General features: G+C 45.5%; 1 protein-coding gene and 1 pseudogene across 1 annotated transcript in view; both read right to left on the reverse strand.

Moving 5' to 3' along the window:
- The window catches only part of PTGR1 (prostaglandin reductase 1), a 31,669-nt gene extending 23,467 nt beyond the window's left edge, over positions 1–8,202 (reverse strand). Inside the window, exons 1-2 of the mRNA XM_027550505.1 lie at positions 7,948–8,202; positions 6,671–6,786 (exon numbers count right to left, since the gene is read on the reverse strand). Coding sequence (XP_027406306.1) covers positions 6,671–6,776 — 106 coding nt within the window. The 5' untranslated portion in view covers positions 6,777–6,786; positions 7,948–8,202. The remainder of the gene's footprint in view (positions 1–6,670; positions 6,787–7,947) is intronic.
- LOC113897863 lies at positions 2,925–5,692 on the reverse strand (annotated as a pseudogene).
- Positions 8,203–19,788: the final 11,586 nt, after the last annotated feature.

Consider the following 19,788-nt stretch of genomic DNA (forward strand, 5'->3'; position numbering starts at 1 on the left):
ATTTTATCCCAATTGTATAAAACCCATCATGTAGGACTTTTGAGTACATTAATCTCAAAACAGTCCTAAACAAGATTAAAAAACACAGACACTTGAATACAGATTAATAGTGACAAAAAAGCAGAGACTATGATCACGTGACTAAGGGTCTTTACATAGAAACTTGAGGTCCTTACATATAAATTTGAGGTCTTTCACTGACCCAAATATAGAAAAAAGAGCCCAAGAGCTGACACACTGGAAAAGACCCCGATGCTGGGGAAGATGGATGGCAAAAGAAGCGGGCGACAGAGGATGAGATGCTTGGATGGCATCACTGACTCAACGGACGTGAATTTAAACAAACTCCAGGAGTCTTTACATATAAACTTGAGGTCTTTCACTTACCCAAACATGGACGTAAGGACTATTTACAAAACTTTGACAAGAAAATCAAATCTCCAAGAGGTTTCACGGCAAAGAATTTTCACAAAATGCTGTACATCTTGACTAAAGTTTTACAAATGTCCGAGTTATAGCTTATTTGAATTCTAATTCTCCCCCCTTCCTCCACCCCAGTATAACCCACAACCCTTACTGCTAGTCCAATAATATCCTCTATGCAAAACTCACTGCTCACCTTGAGATTCAGAGCATCAAAAATGGTTATAATTTCAAAACTGTCCAATTTATAGTGTACATTTTACAGCGCCACAGATGATGTCAAGAGTTTGGATATCTTTGGCACTATTTCATTCAATAATATTAACCAATAAGAATGCGTAGAGTTTGAACATCTAATAGGAAGTCACAGTGGCATTTTAAAAATAACCAAAATACTTAAGAAGCATTTTCATGTTTTAAATTGTGAAACATTTAAACTGTCAAATTCACTAGGAAAAAAATGTCACACACACACTTTTATCACCGTGTGAAAACAAAGCATCAGACAGTTGCTACTGAGACACATTAGGGCTTTTTTCTTTTCTTTTTAAAAGAAACTGTTACTGAGCCCAAGCTCGTTCTGCTCGCCAGAGTGTGGAGGGGCTCACTCTGGCACTGGCCGAGGGTGCAGCAAAGCCGCTACTGCACCCTGAGTAGAAAGATGCGACCTAAGAAAGCGGCCGGGTCTCAGGAAGTAACGGGCTGCTCTAGCAAGGTCATCCTCAAGCTCTCAAGGAGCAAGACATGTGGGCAGCGGAAACCGCGATGGCCGCGCAGAAGGAGTTGACATGCCTGTTACTGGGATCCTGTCTGACGTGGCAGGCACCCTGGACTCAGCCTGCCACTGGCTTCCCCGGTCAGTTTTGACCTATGAAGTGGCCGGGGAGCTGGCATCCCTGGAGCGGAGCTCCCACCTGGCCACTTGCACAGTGGGTGGGCAGTGGGCACAGGCTGGTCTGGTGGGCTAGAGCTGTGGCGGAGTGGCCTCTGCCTTAGATGCCCATGCCAGCTGGCTCCAGGGAGAGAGCAAGAAAGGGCCCATCACACTTTGGGTAGGCCACTATTACAAAACTACATTTAGTTAGGTTACTCCCTAGCTTCTTGGCTTGCTGTTGTCTGACTCTTTGTGACCCCATGAACTGCAGCACACCAGGCTTCCCTGTCCTTCACTATCTCCCTGAGTTTGTTCAAATTCATGTCCATAGAGTCGGTGATGCCATCCGGCCATCTCACCCTCTGCCAACCCCTTTTGCCCTCAATCTTTCTTAGCATCAGGGTCTTTTCCAATGAGTCAGTTCTTTGCATCAGGTGGCCAAAGTATTGGAGCTTCAGCTTCAGCCCTCAGTCCTTCCAATGAATACTCAGATCGATTTCCTTTAGGATTGACTGCTTTGATCTCCTTGCAGTTCAAGGGATTCTCAAGAGACTTCTCTAGCACCACGGTTCAAAAGCATCAATTCTTCGGTGCTCAGCCTTCTTTATGGTCCAACTCTCACATCCATATGTGACTACTGGAAAACCATAGCTTTGACTAGATGGACATTTGTCAGCAAAGTAATGTCTTTGCTTTTTAATATGCTGCCTAGGTTTGTCATAACTTTCCTTCCAAGGAGCAAGCATCTTTTAATTGCATGGCTGCAATCACTGTCTCCAGTGATTTTGGAGCCCAAGAAAATAAAATCTGTCACGGCTTCTACTTTTCCCCCTTCTATTTGCCTTCTATTTGAAGTGATGGGAACAGATGCCATGATCTTAGTTCTTTGAAAGTTGAGTTTCAAGCCAACTTTTCCCCTCATCAAGAGGCTCTTTAGTTTCTCTTTGTTTTCTGCCATTAAAGTGGTATCATCTGTGTATCTGAGGTTGTTGATATTTCCCCCCGGGCAATCTTTATTCCAGCTTGTAACTCATCCAGCCTGGCATTTCACATGATGTACTCATGATGTTAAATAAACAGGCTGACAATACAGCCTTGTCATACTCCTTTCTCAATTTTGAACCAGTCAGTTGTTCCATGTAAAGTTCTAACTGTTACTTCTTGACCCGCATACAGGTTTCTCAGGAGACAGGTAAGGTGGTCCTGGTATTCCCATCTCTTTAAGAATTTTCCACAGATTGTTGTGATCCACACAGTTAAAGACTTTAGTGTAGTCAATGAAGTTGACTGGAATTCCCTTGCTTTCTCTATGATTCAACAAATGTGGGCAATTTGATCTCTGGTTCATCTGCCTTTTCTAAACCCATTTTGTTCTTGGCTTACCAGCTTATAAGAGAGGATGGCAATGATGCAGGATACTATATGCATTAAAACCCATTTCCCCTTTATGACTGAGGAGAAGCCTTGTGAAAGAACACTGAGGGCGGATGAGGCAGGTCAGGCTCCACGTGTTTCCGCCTGACATACACATCACTGGCTGGAAGGCCCATGTCCTCCAAGTCCACAGGATCACAAACTTGTTCCTGAGGACCATTTTTACTTTGAAGTTTTAGCAGAGCGTGTTCAGTCACTGTGGAAGCTGGTTCTCTTGGAAAAGACAGTCAAGCTTTTGAAGTTCCCTGGCTTGACCTTGGCAAGAGATTCATAAAATCCTCCCTCCAAAGGGTTGCTGCGAGAGGCTGTGGAATGTGGGGTGGCTGCTGCAGCACTGGCAGAGCAGAGTGCATGTTCGGATTCGGAAGGACTGTTGGAATGCTCTTCAGTATACACAGATTTCACAGCCTTCTTCCTGCGGCATAGAAGATGCAGATCTGCAGGTCCTGCAGCACTACAATGGCACCCAAAACGGCTTGCATCCAACTGTGCCATCAGCCTGCACATAGAAAGTTCAGGATGATGTTACAGTGTCAAAGAGGGTGTCCCTGATCATCATGTCACTTTGCTGACGTTCCTGGACTTGATGAAGCTCTTTAAGTGGTTGTACGCGGAGAGGTTCCTTTTTCAGTTCAGATCTGAGTAGGCTATTGTGTTTCCATCCAGCTGAAAACATCTTCTCTTTCAGTTTTTCATCACTGCTCCTTGTTCGACACAATAACCAGCTTTGATCACTGCACTGTCTGAAGGCAGTTTGGGAGTAAAGTAAGGAAGATGGCTTTGTGACCGCTTCACCTTATTTCTGTCAATAGTTTCACCACATTCGTTTACTTCTCTTTGCTGAGTTGGGGTAACAATGGGCACACCTCAACAGTGTCAGTTCTGTAAGACGTTTGCTTCTTTCACATTCACCTTGGCGACTTGGGTTATCAGAATGAGGCTGTGGTGGGCAGCTGGATGGGAGAGAGGCTCAAGAAGGAGGGGATATATTATACTTGGTGGCTCAGTGGTAAAGAATCCGTTTGCCAGTGCAGGAGATCTGCTGTCCAATCCCTGGGTTGGAAAGACTCCCTGGAGAAGAAAACAGCAACCCACTCCAGTATTCCTGCCCAGGAAATCCCATGGACAGAGGAGCCTGTTGGGCTATAGTCCGTGGGGTCGAAAACAGTCAGACAGGACTTAGCAACTAAACAACAAATAGCTGATTCACATTATTGTACAGCAGAAACCAACACAACATTGTAAAGAACTTACCCTCCAATTAAAAATAAATTAAAAAAAAGAAAAAGATTAATACCTCATTTTGGTACTGTAATTTTTATAGCTTTGTTTACCACATTTACTCATTCTACTAGATCCTGCTGATCACTGACTTGTAGGAAATATTTTCTCCTCCCTGCATTCACAGCAAAACAGAACTCAGCCTTTGGCCTTTGCTTAGTTGCATTCTTGACCTTTGAAATGTGGGTAAGTTTAATGACTCCAACAGTGATGATGGATCCAGAAAGCAGGTTCTGTGGATGATCCCCGTACCAAACAAAACTCTCTTCTCTGGGATCCAGTGTGAAGTACCTCGGGAAAAAATGTCCACTGTTTGCACCTTCTTCACTGTCTAAGAAACCACAAATGCGGTTCTGACAAGCCACGTAAAGCCTTTCCCAGCTTGAACATTACACAGCGCCCCGCCTATCCCTGAGCCGCCCAGCGGGCTTCAACGAGCTCTGAGCTCTACGGCGCCTCTCCCTGACCCGGCGCCGCCGCGATTATCGATTATTGCACCAGTCTTCATGTCTGTCCTTGACCTGGAACACCCGGGTAGGCCTGCCCCGCGTCCCACAGGTACCGAGCTTCGGGTTGGGGAGCAGGGGAAAGAGATGGCCCCCACGAAGGCTCACCCGCGCACTGCGCACAGGTGACCACGCAGCCTCAGCCCCGCCAGACGGCAGCCAAGATTCCAGAGCGAGCACTTCCTGTGCTTTCTCTTATGTCTATTTACTCAGCATTCACTTCATGCTTTACATAGATTATTTCCTATGATGTTCTGAACAATTACTGTTTCCATTTTATTAAAGCTTAGGTTGAAACTCCAGTACTTTGGCCATCTCATGCTAAGAGTTGACTCATTGGAAAAGACTCTGATGCTGGGAGGGATTGGGGGCAAGAGGAGAAGGGGACGACAGAGGATGAGATGGCTGGATGGCATCATTGACTGGATGGATGTGAGTCTGAGTGAACTCCGGGAGTTGGTGATGGACAGGGAGGCCTGGTGTGCTGCAATTCATGGGGTTGCAAAGAGTCTGACACGACTGAGCGACTGATCTGATCTGCTAAGTATCTTGCCCAGGGCCACATTTGTAACTGCTAGGCTACGGGGGTCACATAGGGTTTTATTATCAGCCCATTAGTATTTTACAATGCATGCATTTTCCTGGAGTGACTCTCATGCACCCATCCTCTGGAATTTTGATTCTGGGTTTTGGCTATGGCAACCTAGATGGATGGATAACAGTAACCCTGTTAGTTAATTGCATGCCTGTTACCCAAAGCTTACCTGCCTGAAAACAGCCCTTAGCAGATGTTCTGCAAAGCTCATCTCCAAACACGTGATGGGGTGCCTTGCCATTTCTCTCCCTCCAACTTCCTCAGGCTTGCCTCATCCTTCCAGTTCCCCCAAGGGGATGGGAGGCCCCTCAGTGAAGAAGCTTTCCCCTCCTTGTTTGCTCCAGGGATAAGTCTGAGCTCTGCACACAGCTGCTAGCAGTGCAGCCCCACTGTTACCATGGGACAGAGAGGAAATCCTCCCCCATGGCTGGCCAAAGTCGGGAAGAACCATGCCCCCAGGCATGTGTTGCAATTACCAAGGAAAGAAGAAGAATCCTCCAACATGACATCGAAGCTTCACAGAGACAACCTTGGAAAGGTCTCAGCCGTAGATGTGAAAGGGCCACAGATACTACCCATCGCTGTGTGGGAGCGTCTTTGCCATCTTCCCACCAAAAAGTCTACGGTGGGACCTCCCTGGTGGTCCAGAGGTTTAGACTTCACGTTCCCGTGCAGGGGGTGCAGGTTCGGTCCCTGGTCAGGTAGCTAAGACCCCACATGCCTCTTGGCCAAAAAAACCAAAGCATAAAACAGAAGCAATATTGCAACAAATTCAATAAAGGCTGAAAAAAATAGTCCACATTAAAAAAAAATCTTAAAAAGGAAAAAGAATTCTGCTACTGCTGCTGCTAAGTCACTTCAGACGAGTCCAACTCTGTGCAACCCCATAGACGGCCTCCTACCAGGCTGCTCTGTCCCTGGGATTCTCCAGGCAAAACATTGGAGTGGGTTGCCATTTCCTTCTCCAATACATAAAAGTGAAAAGTGAAAGTGAAGTCGCTCAGTTGTGTCTGACTCTTAACGACCTCATGGACTGCAGCCTACCAGGCTCCTCCGTCCATGGGATTTTCCAGGCAAGAGTACTGGAGTGGGGTGCCATTGCCTTCTCCAAAAAGAAGTCTGTGGCCATACTTTGAATTTGGGCTTAGCTATGTGACTTGTTTTGATGAATAGCATGTTAGCAAATAGTCCTTGCACATTGGAGCTTGCCAGTTCTAGGCAGCAGCTTGCCTGCTGCTCTAGATTTATGAAATCACAGAAAATAACAAAGAGCTCAAACCAGCATGTTAGAAAGGCCACAGAGAGGAGAACTCAGGAGTGCACCCTCAGAAGGACAGTTAACATGACATATGAGTAATGTCCATCCTGAAGGAACCATTTAGCCCATATAAGATGTACAGAATGCTTGCCGACTTAATCCTGCCTAAACTGCCAACCCACAGAATCGTGATCTAGTAAATGATTGTTTTAAGTCTCTAAATGTTGGGGTGGTTTGTTGTTCAGCAAAAGTGAACTGACATAGTCTCTTCCAACTTAAATCTCATGAGTATGACTTACCTCCATCTTTTAAGGGTGGGAGTTCAACTGTCTTCAGTTCAAAGTCACTGTTAGTAGGGTAACCTACAAAATGTTTCTTCAGGGTCCAGCTCTTTGCATGAACCATCCTGAAGCTCCTAGAATCAGTAAACATGCAGTCAGTGTCATGATGTGACTGATTTCTTATGGCTTCTGAGTGTTGCCCGAAGGCAAACAGAGGGTTTACCCATCATCAACTTTATCATTTAACCTCAATCATGTTTATTTAGTATTCACTGTTCCTGCTGCTGTTCTAAGCACGGCATACTTATCTCATTTTACCCTCATAACTTCCCTGTAAGAGGGGTGTTATTATCATTGCCAGGGCACAGTGTACAGATGAGGAAATGAGTCTACCTTAGAAATTTCCAAGGCAAGTAACAATATTAACCTACACAGACTTTTCCTAGCCACTGCTAAGGCTAGGAAGTGAACAGATACCTGGAGTGCAGATATTCCATTTCTCTCCTCATATGAAGTGAATTCTAAGAAAAAGCATCAAACACAAAGAACCTACTAGAAGTCCATGCACGTCTTTCAGACAGAGCGCTGCCTTCTAAGACAAGCAGTCTCCAAAACTGACAGCCACTGGGTGGCGATGCTGCTCAGCCTCATTTTCAAACGCGCGTTTTCTTTGGCAGCAAAGAATTAATCAAGAGTACATTTGCCAGCACCCAAGACCAAGAGAAGAGAATTCAAGTGACCCCGAGCTCTTGGGTCAGAATATTTTGCTTGGAGCGATGTAGGTGGTTCGAGCCGCAACCTTACTGTGCCTAACTGTCTTCCCCCTTCAAAAAGGCAGCCGCTGAGAATTTTGGATTCGCCGTTAAGTCCGGAAGCACCCCTGCAAGGCGGACGACCACAGACGCAGGCGAGGATCAAGAGAAGTCCCACCCGCCAGAGAATGGGGTCCAGGATCGCTCACCCCCGGATCCCACCCCCTCGCCTTGCCCATACGCGGGCGTTAAACTCCCGCCTTTCTTCTTCCACGCTTGTGCCACTTTTGCTGTCCCACAAGTTCCTTGCTAGCCCCCTGCCCCCCCAAATGCTGCCAGGCCATGCCCTTCTCTTAGGCAGCCATCTGCGATCTCTAAGAACCTGCAGGGAGCAGGAACATGGCCGGGACATCCTGCTTTCAAGTTTCCTCTGAGTGCAAGACGCAGAGGTTACCCAGCATTAGGAGAGGGCGAGCACCGGGCAAACGCTGTGCCATGGCGGGTCCAGGTACCCTAGAGGTGCGGGAGCAGACGTTTACTTACGAGTCTGCAGGATCCACTTCCCGAAGCCGGAGGTTGGGACTGCGGAGCACAGTTGGGGGAGCAGGAATTTAGGGCTGGTCTCAACAGAGGGTGGGGCTTCTTCCAGGGCAGGACTGCTGGGAGAGTTTACAGGAGGGAAAACCAGGATTCCAGGAGAGAGAGCGATAGCGAGTGAGCGAGCAAGCGAGAGAGATTGTGTGTGTGTGTGTGTGTGTCTGTGTATGTGTGTCTGTGTGTGTGTGCGCGCATGCGCGTGTGCGTGTCTGTGTGTGTATAGGGGGTTCTAGCAACATTAAAAGCCTCCACTGGAGCCCTGCCTGGGTAGTACTGTGTCTGCTTCAGTGTCTTAACTGGAAACCCACTGCAAGAGGCTGCCTGGGAACTAGCTGCTCCCCAGCCTCCCATGCAGGGAGGAGGGGCACAAAGCCGGGTCTCCCAGAGGCCTGAGCCAGAGAGCTCCTCCTCAACCTTGCAGCTTTCAGTTCAGTTCAGTTCAGTCGTTCAGTTGCTCAGTCGTGTCCTACCCTTTGCGACCCCATGGACTGCAGCACACCGGGCCTTCCTGTCCATTACCAACTCCCGGAATTTACACAAACTCATGTCCATTGAGTTGGTGATGCCATCCAACCATCTCATCCTCGGTCTTCCCATTCTCCTCCTGCCTTCTATCTTTCCCAGCATCAGGGTCTTTTCAAGTGAGTCAGTTCTTCGAATTAGGTGGCCAAAATATTGGAATTTCAGCTTCAACACCAGTCCTTCCAATGAATATTCAGGACTGATTTCCTTTAGGATGGACTGGTTGGATCCCTGTGCAGTCCAAGGGACTCTCAAGAGTCTTCTCACACACCACAGTTTAAAAGCATCAGTTCTTCGGGGCTCGGCTTTCTTTACAGTCTAACTCTCACTTCCATACATGACTATTGGAAAAATCATAGCCTTAACTAGACGGACCTTTGTTGGCAAAGTAGTGTCTCTGCTTTTTAATATGCTGTTTAGGTTGGTCATAACTTTGCTTCCAAGAGGTAAGCGTCTTTTAATTTCATGGCTGCAATCACCATCTGCAATGATTTTGGAGCCCAAAAAGAAAGTCTGCCACTGTTTCCACTGTTTCCCAATCTATTTGACATGAAGTGATGGGACCAGATGCCATATTAGTTTTCTGAATGTTAAGTTTTAAGCCAACTTTTTCACTCTCTTCTTTCACTTTCATCAAGAGGCTCTTCAGTTCTTGTTCGATTTCTGCCATAAGGGTGGTGTCATCTGCATATCTGAGGTTATTGATATTTTCCCCAGCAGTCGGAGAAGGCAATGGCACCACACTCCAGTACTCTTGCCTGGAAAATCCCATGGATGGAGGAGCCTGGAAGGCTGTAGTCCATGGGGTCGCTGAGGGTCGGACATGACTGAGCGACTTCACTTTCACTTTTCACTTTCATGTATTGGAGAAGGAAATGGCAACCCACTCTAGTATTCTTGCTTGGAGAGTCCCAGGGATGGGGGAGCCTGGTGGGCTGCTGTCTATGGGGTCGCACAGAGTTGGACTCAACTGAAGCGACTTAGCAGCAGCAGCAGCTTGATTCCAGCTTGTGCTTCATCCAACCCAGCATTTCTCATGATGTACTCTGCATAGAAGTTAAATAAGCATGATGACAATATACAGCCTTGACATACTCCTTTCCCATTTGGAACGGGTCTATTTCTCCATGTCCAGTTCTAACTGTTGCTTCCTGACCTGAATACAGATTTCTCAAGAGGCAGGTAAGGTGGTCTGATATTCCCATATCTTTCAGAATTTTAAAAAATTTTCTTGTGATCCACACAGTCAAAGGCTTTGGCATAGTCAATAAAGCAAAATAGATGATTTTCTGGAACTCTCTTGCTTTTTCGATGATCCAACAGATGTTTGCAATTTGATCTCTGGTTCATCTGCCTTTTCTAAAACCAGCTTGAACATCTGGAAGTTCATGATTCACATACTGTTGAAGCCTGGATTGGAGAATTTTGAGCTTTACTTTGCTAGCGTGTGAGATGAGTGCAATTGTGCGGTAGTTTGAGTATTCTTTGGCATTGCCTTTCTTTGGGATTGGAATGAAAACTGACCTTTCCCAGTCCTGTGGCCACTGCTGAGTTTTCCAAATTTGCTGGCATATTGAGTGTGTCACTTTCACAGCATCATCTTTTAGGATTTAAAATAGCTCAACTGGAATTCCATCACCTCCACTAGCTTTGTTTGTAGTAATGCTTCCTAAGGCCCACTTGACTTCACATTCCAGGATATCTGGCTCTAGGTGAGTGATCACACCATCATGATTATCCGCGTCATGAAGATCTTTTTGGTATAGTTCTTCTGTGTATTCTTGCCACCACTTCTTAATATATTCTGCTTCTGTTAGGTCCATAACATATCTGTCTTTATTGAGCCCATCTTTGCATGAAATGTTCCCTGGGTATCTCTAATTTTCTTGAACATCTCTATCTTTCCCATTTTATTGTTTTCCTCTATTGCTTTGCACTGATCATTGAGGAAGGCTTTCTTATCTCTCCTTGCTACTCTTTGGAACTCTACATTGAAATGGGTATATCTTTCCTTTTCTCCTTTGCCTTTAGCTTCTCTCTTTTCTCGGCTATTTGTAAGGCCTCCCCAGACAGCCGTTTTGCTTTTTTGCGTCTCTTTTTTCTTGGGGATAAAATGGATCCCTGCCTCCTGTACAATGTCATGAACCTCCATCTATAGTTCTTCAGGCAGTCTATCAGATATAATCCCTTAAATCTATTTTTCACTTCTACTGTATAATCATAAGGGATTTTATCTAGGTCATACCTGAATAGTGTAGTGGTTTTCCCTACTTTCTTCAATGTAAGCCTGAATTTGGCAATAAGCAGTTCATGATCTGAGCCACAGTCAGCTCCTGGTCTTGTCTTTGCTGACTGTATAGAGCTTCTCCATCTTTGGCTGCAAAGAATATAATCAATCTGATTTTGCTATTGACCATCTGGTGATGTCCATGTGTAGAGTCTTCTCTTGTGTTCTTGGAGGAGGGTGTTTGCTATGAACAGTGCATTCTCTTGGCAAAACTCTGTTAGCCTTTGCCCTGCTTCATTCTGTATTCCAAGACCAAATTATCCTGTTACTACAGGTATTTCTTGACTTCCTACTTCTGCATTCCAGTCTCCTATAAAGAAAAGAACATCTTTTTTGGGTGTTAGTTCTAAAAGGTCTTGTAGGTCTTCATAGGACCATTCAAATTCAGCTTCTTCCACGTTACTGGTCAGGGCATAGACTTGGCTGATGGTTACACAAGGAGAAATAACCATTGCTGATGAACAAAGGCCTCAAGGAAGTCCCCACTGGTCCTCTGCCGATGGGTCTAACATGACAAACCAAGGAAGGAATCTATCATTCACAAGAGTCATAAAAATGATAACACATGGGAATATTTATAAACCCAACAAAAATGTGATAGATTATTATGAAGAAAGCTTTAAAACATCACTGAAGAATATAAAAGAAGACTGAACACTTGGAAAGGTTACCATGCTGGAAGATTCACTATCAGTAAAACGTTATTTCTGTATATCAATTTCTACCACCCCATAGAGGAGGGATTAAATTGCAGTACAATTGAAAAGATAGAGGAAAAAGTGTGTGATTGTGTGTGTCTGTGTGCATATAAAACCTCTGGAAAGATGAAATAAACTACTGATAATATGGTTTATTCCCAGAGAAGAGCAATAGTGGAAGAATTTAGAAAGCCACTCAGAGAAAGACAGGCTGAGAAAAGACCTGAGAAAAGCTTAGGGTTTCATCACGAGCTGATCCCTGGCACGGAGATGCCCTAAACCATTTTACACATTCTGAGAAGAGGGAGGACCTGATGTCTAGAGCTGCCACACTACACTAGTCCCCCATTTATCCATGGTTTTGCTTTGTGCAGTTTGTTAATAGCTCTCAACTGCAGCCCAAAGATATTAAATGGAAAATTTCAGAAATAAGTACTTCATAATCTGAATAGTGTGAAATTTCTGTTGTATCCTGCTGGGAATCCCCAACCATTAATTAACACCTACTACCAACATTCACCCATCAGCATCATCATGATTCAATGATCCAGGATCACTGAAAGCAGATGATCCTTCCTCTGACACAGTATCCAAAGGTTAATAGTAGCCTAAATGCTTGGTCACATTGCCCACATCTTTCACCTCATTTCATTACATAGGTATTTATCACTTCACATCATCATCATGCTAAGAAGACTGAGCACATTATAAAAAGATATCTTGTGAGAAAAACCACATTCACAAGATTATTACAGTATATTATATACTACAGTATATTATAATCACTCTGTTTTATCATTTTATTGTGTCCAATTTATTTTTTTAAGATTTATTTATTGGTTGTCCTGGGTCTACCTTACTGCCCACAGGATTCTCCAGTTGCAGTGAGTAGGGGCTACCCTTCATCGTGGTACACTATAGTTGCCCCTTGGGGCAAAAACAAGGCCAAGCGTTAGTACCACCAGAGGACCCATTTCACTCGGTACCGTGCATGGATCATAGCCCATTGGCAGGTCGGTGTGGGAGGGTTACATATACCGAGGCGGGCAGATGCGGCCAGCCCCAAGTGCACCGTCCATCCAGTATCCGCGCAGGTGTGGGCACCCGTACAGCCCATATACCCACAGGGTGCTATGAGGGGCAAGGAGGCCATATAGGCCTCTTGATAACCCTACTCAAGACTAACTTTAGCACAGAGGGACAGGGGGTTCCACACTGCTGGCTCAGTACCATCCCTCGTCTCTACACAAAAAAATGCAATTTCCCATAATTCAGCCCATGCAAGCAGGAAAGCCTTTCCACAGTCCATGCTCTCCCTGGGGGTGAGGCATGTGCTGCCGTTTCTTCACATCTTGTATAATCAAGCGCTTAGTCTCATTGTAGTCAGCCATCTTCTGATATAACCGGAAGGTGTTTTGTTTCTGGGTCCAGTTAGTCCCAGTCAGAGGCTGAATATGCCAGGGAAGCCCCAGTGCAGCCCCCATGGGGAGTTAGGTGCAGACCCAACATGCCAACGCATTCTCTACCATCGCATAGATGTGTGCTCAGTGTACAATCATATCGGTCACAACACACGTGGAACTCATGTTGCAGAACCCATGGGGCCGGAAGAGCCACCCACCGCACGTGGGGTGCCTTTATCTTCCATGGCCAAGTCCATTCCACCGTCTGTCCCTGTGATATCCTGGTCGGAGACGGCAGCAAGATATTGCCTCAGTTTCGGTATCCAGTCCTTAACAGAATGTCTGTTTTTACTTGCAATTGTATAGGTGTGGCATTGAGAGGGTAACAGGCAGGAAGGCCAGGGGTCTCCAAATAGAGGAAATAGCCTGCAAGTGTCAGACATTTTTATCTCTCTTAAGAGGCAGGAGGAAACAAACTAGCAATATTTTTTCCTTCTCTATACAAATTTAAAGGGAGGTTTCTCTTAAAATACTGTGTTGCCATAATGACACCCGGTTTTGCCTGAAGTTAGCTATTCTCGAGTCTAGAGATAACCAATGCCTTTTTCTTATGGAAATGTTTGTCTTAAGCTATGCTAATGTACTATGCCTTTACCCCAAACTCTGTCTCCAAGTCGGTTCCGCCTCTTGGCCCAGAACCTACTTGACAAACCAGTATGGATATTGTTCCCCTAATCTATGTAAATGAAACTATTTGTATGGTGGTCTGCCCTTCTTCAAGATTCAAGTTAATCATTTTATGGCCCAGGATAAACCATTTATCCCAAAATGCATCTTATGGGTGAGGGGCCTGGTGCCATTCTGAATTTTAAGACATTCCTTTCTTTCATTAACAGACTGCTAGTGACTATATAACATCCAGCTAAAGACTAGCAGGGGGGTACTCTTTCTGCCCCCTTCTGATGCCTATGTCAGAAGCTTTATCTCCTTTATACTTTAATAAAACTTTACTACACAAAAGCTCTGAACGATCAAGCCTCGTCTCTGGCCCCGGATTGAATTCTTCTCCTCCGGGGGCCAAGAATCCCGGTGTATTCGCGTGATTCAACAACAACCTTTCAGCATCACGGTGCAGGAGAGCCTCCACAGGGGCAACTCCACCCCTGTAAGGTTTCTCATTAAGGACCCGCACAGGGAGTTATCCGATTTCAAAAGGCAAGGACACAGTCTTCAACTTAACTCTTTGGCCACCACAGACATCAGTGAGTGCACTCGGACCAGGAAACTGCTCTGACTTGTTGTAAAGAAGGCTGCATTCGGCCCAGCATCAACCAGAGCCACTACTCTCTGTACACTGGCCTGTGACCAGTGAATTACAAGCTCTACATGGGGCCTCAGGTCCCCACCTGGGGTCTTCAGGCAGACACCTTAAGCCTGAGAAGGTTAGAAGAGTTGAGCTCCAAGTCCTACATTAACCTTTCATAGGAAGAGAGACACTTCCTCCATCATTGAAGGAAGAAAAGGAAATATGGATATAGATGCAGAATGTGTTAGTCGCTCAGTCGTGTCCCACTCTTTGCGACCCTATAGACTGTAGCCCAACAGTTTCCTCTGTCCATATAATTCTCCAGGCAAGAATACTGCAGTGGGCAGCCATTCCCTTCTCCATGAATCTTCCTTACCTAGGGATTGAACCTGGGTCTCCTACATTGTGGGCAGACTGTCTACCATCTGAGCTACCAGGGAAGAAGCCCAGATGCATAGAAGCTGGTACCTTTGACCACAAAATGACAAGGTCTCCAGTCTAATGGCTTCTATTTTCTCAGTGAAGCATAATGTAAGTGGATCTCTTGAGGGCTGAAGTGTGAGGAGGGCTGAGGTGAAAGTATAAAATTGTCACCAGTGTGTGTGAGAAAGCAAACATACTGGAGAATCCTGGAATTGCTGGGCAGGGTTGAGTGTCATACACATTGTCTGTGATAATGAAAATAAAACCAGCTAGTTTGGTTGTGTGGTTTTTCACAATGTTTAGCTGCTTATGGGGAGGAGTTGAAAAGTCAATGATTCGTTTAATTTTGGGGTTTATACCAAGATGATTGGTGGTCAAAGAAAAAAGCAAAGAAGCTGAAACCATTTACCAGGGAATAGTTTCATGGAGCATGTTGGAATCTTGTCTGAACTGGATGAAAAATTAATGTCTACTATCATTATGGTCATTAAGTCCCAAAAATCAAAACCAGGGAAAGAAGAGCACATTAAGGAATTCCTTGGTGGTTCAGGGGTTAGGACTCCAAGCTCTCAATGCTGAGGGCCAGATTGAATCCCTGGCCAGGAAACTAAAATCCTGCAAGCCATTTTGGGGGGTGGAGCACCCCCCAAAAGAAGAGCATATAAATAAAAGAAACACACACGATCCTAAACAAGGATATTAAAATTGAGTTTTGTGCTCTGACAGCTCCTGATTACTTGTTCCTTTTTGGATAAAAGGCATTCCAACAAGCCTGACAAGTGCAGTGAGGCCATTAGTAAAAAAACATGCACATTCCATTTCAGCTTCACCCAAAACAGGCATGCCTAAAAGTGTCCAGGGAGAACCCTCAGCCTCTGCTATGAGGACCAACCAAGAGATGTTTCCTCTCCCAAGTCTTTCAGAGAGATCAAAAAATATAAACCACTTTCTTGTTGCTATTGTTTAGTTACTAAATCATGTCTGATCTTTTGCAACCCCATAAACCATAGCCTGCCAGGTTCTTCTGTCCATGGGATTCCCGAGCATGAATATTGGAATGGGTTGTCATTTCCTTCTCTGGGGGATCTTCCCAATCCAGGAATTGAAACCGCATCTCCTGCATTGGCATGTGGATTCCGTACCATTGAACCACCAAGGAAGCCCAAACCTCTTTCTTATTGACTCATTTTTCCTGGCCAAAAGCTTCTATAAATAGTTGAGCATGCAATAATAGAAGACGTGGGTTTGATCCCTGGGTTGGTAAGATCCCCTGGAGAAGAGAACAGCTACCCACTCCAGGATTCTGTCCTGGAGAATTCCATGGACTATTCCATGGGGTCACAAAGAGCTGGACATGACTGAGCAACTTTCACTTCACGCACTAATCAGGCAGACAGATGGGGGCTTGTTATGAAACTCCATCTCCACCCATGCAGAATTTGGGAGGGCCAGCCCAGAGCTTGTGGAACACAGGCAGAACGAGGTTGTCTCATGGACATGTGGAGATAAGGAGATGATGCAAAGGTGGAAATGTGTGCAGTAGACAATTAAGCATCAGGTACAAGATAAGGAGATGGCAAGCAGAGACCTCAGGCTTCCCTGGTGGCTCAGATGGTAAAGAATCTGCCTGCAATGCAGGAGATCCAGGTTCCATTCCTGGACTGGGAAGATCCCCTGAAGAAGGGAAGGACTACTCACTCCAGTATTCTTGCCTGGAGAATCCCAAGAACAGAAGAGCCTGGTGAGCTACAGTCCGTGAGACCACAAAGAGTCAGACACAACTGAGTGACTAAGCTCGCAAGCGGAGACCCCAGAACAGATTTCATGGCCTCAGAATGCCATGCAGGGGGATTCCCTGGTGGTCCAGTGGTTAAGAATCTGCCTGCTAATGCAGGGGACATGGGTTTGACCCCTGGTCCAGGAAGATTCCACATGCTGTGGGGCAGCTAAGCCTGTGCTTCGCAACTACTGAGCCCACACACCCTAGAACCCATGCTCCACAACATGAGAAGCCATTGTAATGGGAAGTCTGTGACCCACAACTCAAGAGTAGCCCCTACTCACTGCAAGGAGAGTCTGCATGCAGCAATGAAGACCCATGGCAGCCAAAAATACATAAATAAATAAATATTTTAAAAAAGAATACCAGGCAGGAGCTGGGAGACATTTCCTGGGATGCTGGAGTCTAGTCCACAGTGATGTGGAACAAGAGTATCAGAGGCCATTTAGATGACCTTGTGCACACTCACATACAGCCTCCTACCCAGATCAGCATTAACAAAGCAGAACTAGATTTCCCTGAGTTCCCTACACTGAAAACTTTAACACTGTACTTCTCAAACTGTACAATGTTCATCTGAATCATCCACAGATCTTGTTTAAAATCTAGTTTCTGTAAGAGTAGGTCTCAAGTGAGACTTGAGATTCTGAATCTTTAACAAGCTCATAGCTGATTCCAGTGCTACTGGTCCAGGGACCACACTTGGAGGAGCAAGGCTCCAGTACCCTTGACAGTGACCCATCTCCACAACCATTCCTCTGTGTCCCAGGTTTTATGGTGAGTTCAACTCCTCCTGAGTAACATTCTCTTCTTATTTAACATGCCTTCATTGACTTTGGCATGCCAAAGAATAGCCAGAGATGGAATAGATGGTCCAGAGTTTTAGCCTTAGCCTGACAATTTGTATCCTTTGAGAGAACCCAAGTGACTGTCCTCCAGCTTCAGACTTGGTCACCATGTGTAAATCATGGTGGGAAAATCATGTTCACCACTTGGATTTTCTCTCTGGAGCTGGTACTGGTCATCATTCTTCCAACAGCCTTTGTCCCTCTGGAGGATTTCCTAGATGTCCTACTCAGTGATCTATATTCTCCTAAGAATGAGTCAGTCATCAGGAAGTCAGTGATAGTGAGTGGGCTGAGGAAGTAACGGGACAATAGAGATGCTCTGGAGGAAGATAGGCATCACATGCTGTAATGGTGAAGAGGGGTCAACTGAGATCCTGCAGGAAGTTCAGAAATGCAAATATGCTTCAAACCTTCTGTGGCTCTGCTGTTTGGCCACTGGTATGTGATTTTGAGGGCTTCCCTGGTGGCTCAGTGGTAAAGAATCCACCGGCAATGCAGGAGATGTGGGGGTTTGATCTCTGGGTTGGAAAGATTCCCTGGAGAAGGAAATGGCAACCCACTCCAATATTCTTGCCTGAGAAATCCATGGACAGAGAGGCTAGCAAGCTACAGTCCATGGGGTCACAAAGAATCAGACATGGCTTAGCAACTAAACAATAACAACAAAAACAAGCGGTTTTGTATAATGGCCAGGTGTTTATAGATTCCCAAAGTCAATAACAGTGCCCTTCAAACCAGAAGATAGGATGGAGACCATGGCTGCATGAGGGAGACGCTGCGTGATGCTGTGGTTGTGCAATAAGAGAATCATGCATTGAATGCTTTCAACTATTCCTTTAGAGATGCAAGTGAAAAATGAAAGTAGCTCTTAATTACTTGAATTAAGTCACTTTTGGTTGCCATATTGAGCTTCTTTAAACATGACTGCATGTTCTGTACTCAGAATTGTCAAGAATTGTGAAGGGGCTGAGATTTTTACCTCCCTTTGCTAACTGGTTACCCAGCCACATGGATGGTGGTAGAAGACACAAAATTCTTGGGTCAGAGATGAAGAACTTTATTACTCATGGCACAGCAAGCAGCATGCAGTTCAAGTTCATGTTGATTTCCTCTTGCAACCCCAGTTCCACAGAGACAAGACAGAGGGGACCATGGGAATGCCACACTTACAAAGGATTTGCATTTCAGCTGAGAAGCTCTGGACTTAGGGAGCCCAAATATTTTATAAAAGACATTTGCACCAAAAGGAGACATCATTCCACCAGATAGAAAACCAACCTTCCCCCTGCTCTGGAGGGAGACGCTTTATCTTCCAAGGCCATTTGCCATACAAGCATCCTGAAGAAAATGGGCCAGAGCAAAAGTGGTCAGTGCCCCTGCTCGCAAGATGTGCAGAAACACGGAGAATTGTCTTCAGACAAAAAGAACATTAGCTACCCTCCTGTATTACTTTCTGCACGCTAAGAACTGCTATAAGATCATTAGTGCTTTATACACATTATATCACTCAGATCTCACAACGTTTCTCGGAGGTTATCCCCATTTCACAGATCAGAACATTCATTTTGTAATGATACAGAATAGTAGAGTCTATAATGATTCAGATACTGGGGATTCTGTCTCCCCAGGTTTGGAAAGGGCATGATGGTTCTTTTTAATTGGCCTCACAGGTGATTTTTACAGACACCAAACCTTAAGAATGTCACTAATTTAAAAGATAAGCATCTTTTAAGTTCTCTTAAATATTTAGCCAAAGTTTTTACTCTTCTCTATATTTATGCTTACTGGCAATGGCACCCCACTCCAGTACTCTTGCCTGGAAAGTCCCATGGATGGAGGGGCCCGGTGGGCCACAGTCCATGGGGTTGCTAAGAGTCGGACACGACTGAACAACTTCACTTTCACTTTTCACTTTCATGCATTGGAGGAGGAAATGGCAACCCACTCCAGTGTTCTTGCCTGGAGAATCCCAGGGACGAGGGAGCCTGGTGGGCTGCCGTCTATGGGGTCGCACAGAGTCGGACACGACTGAAGTGACTTAGCAGCAGCAGTAAATAACTTTATTTCCTCTTGTTTGAAACATAGGACTTTGAGTTCTTACTGTGTAAGGAAGATCAGAGATCAGATCAGTCGCTCAGTCATGTCCGACTCTTTGTGACCCCATGAATCGCAGCACGCCAGGCCTCCCTGTCCATCACCAACTCCCGGAGTTCACCCAGACTCACGTCCATTGAGTCCGTGATGCCATCCAGCCATCTCATCCTCTGTCGTCCCCTTCTCCTCCTGCCCCCAATCCTTCCCAGCATCAGAGTCTTTTCCAATGAGTCAACTCTTCGCATGAGGTGTCCAAAGAACTGGAGTTTCAGCTTTAGCATCATTCCTTCCAAAGAAATCCCAGGGTTGATCTCCTTCAGAATGGACTGGTTGGATCTCCTTGAAGTCCAAGGGACTCTCAAGAGTCTTCTCCAACACTACAGTTCAAAAGCATCAATTCTTCGGCACTCAGCCTTCTTCACAGTC

This window comes from Bos indicus x Bos taurus, chromosome 8 (assembly GCF_003369695.1).
Source record: "Bos indicus x Bos taurus breed Angus x Brahman F1 hybrid chromosome 8, Bos_hybrid_MaternalHap_v2.0, whole genome shotgun sequence".
NCBI lineage: Eukaryota > Metazoa > Chordata > Mammalia > Artiodactyla > Bovidae > Bos > Bos indicus x Bos taurus.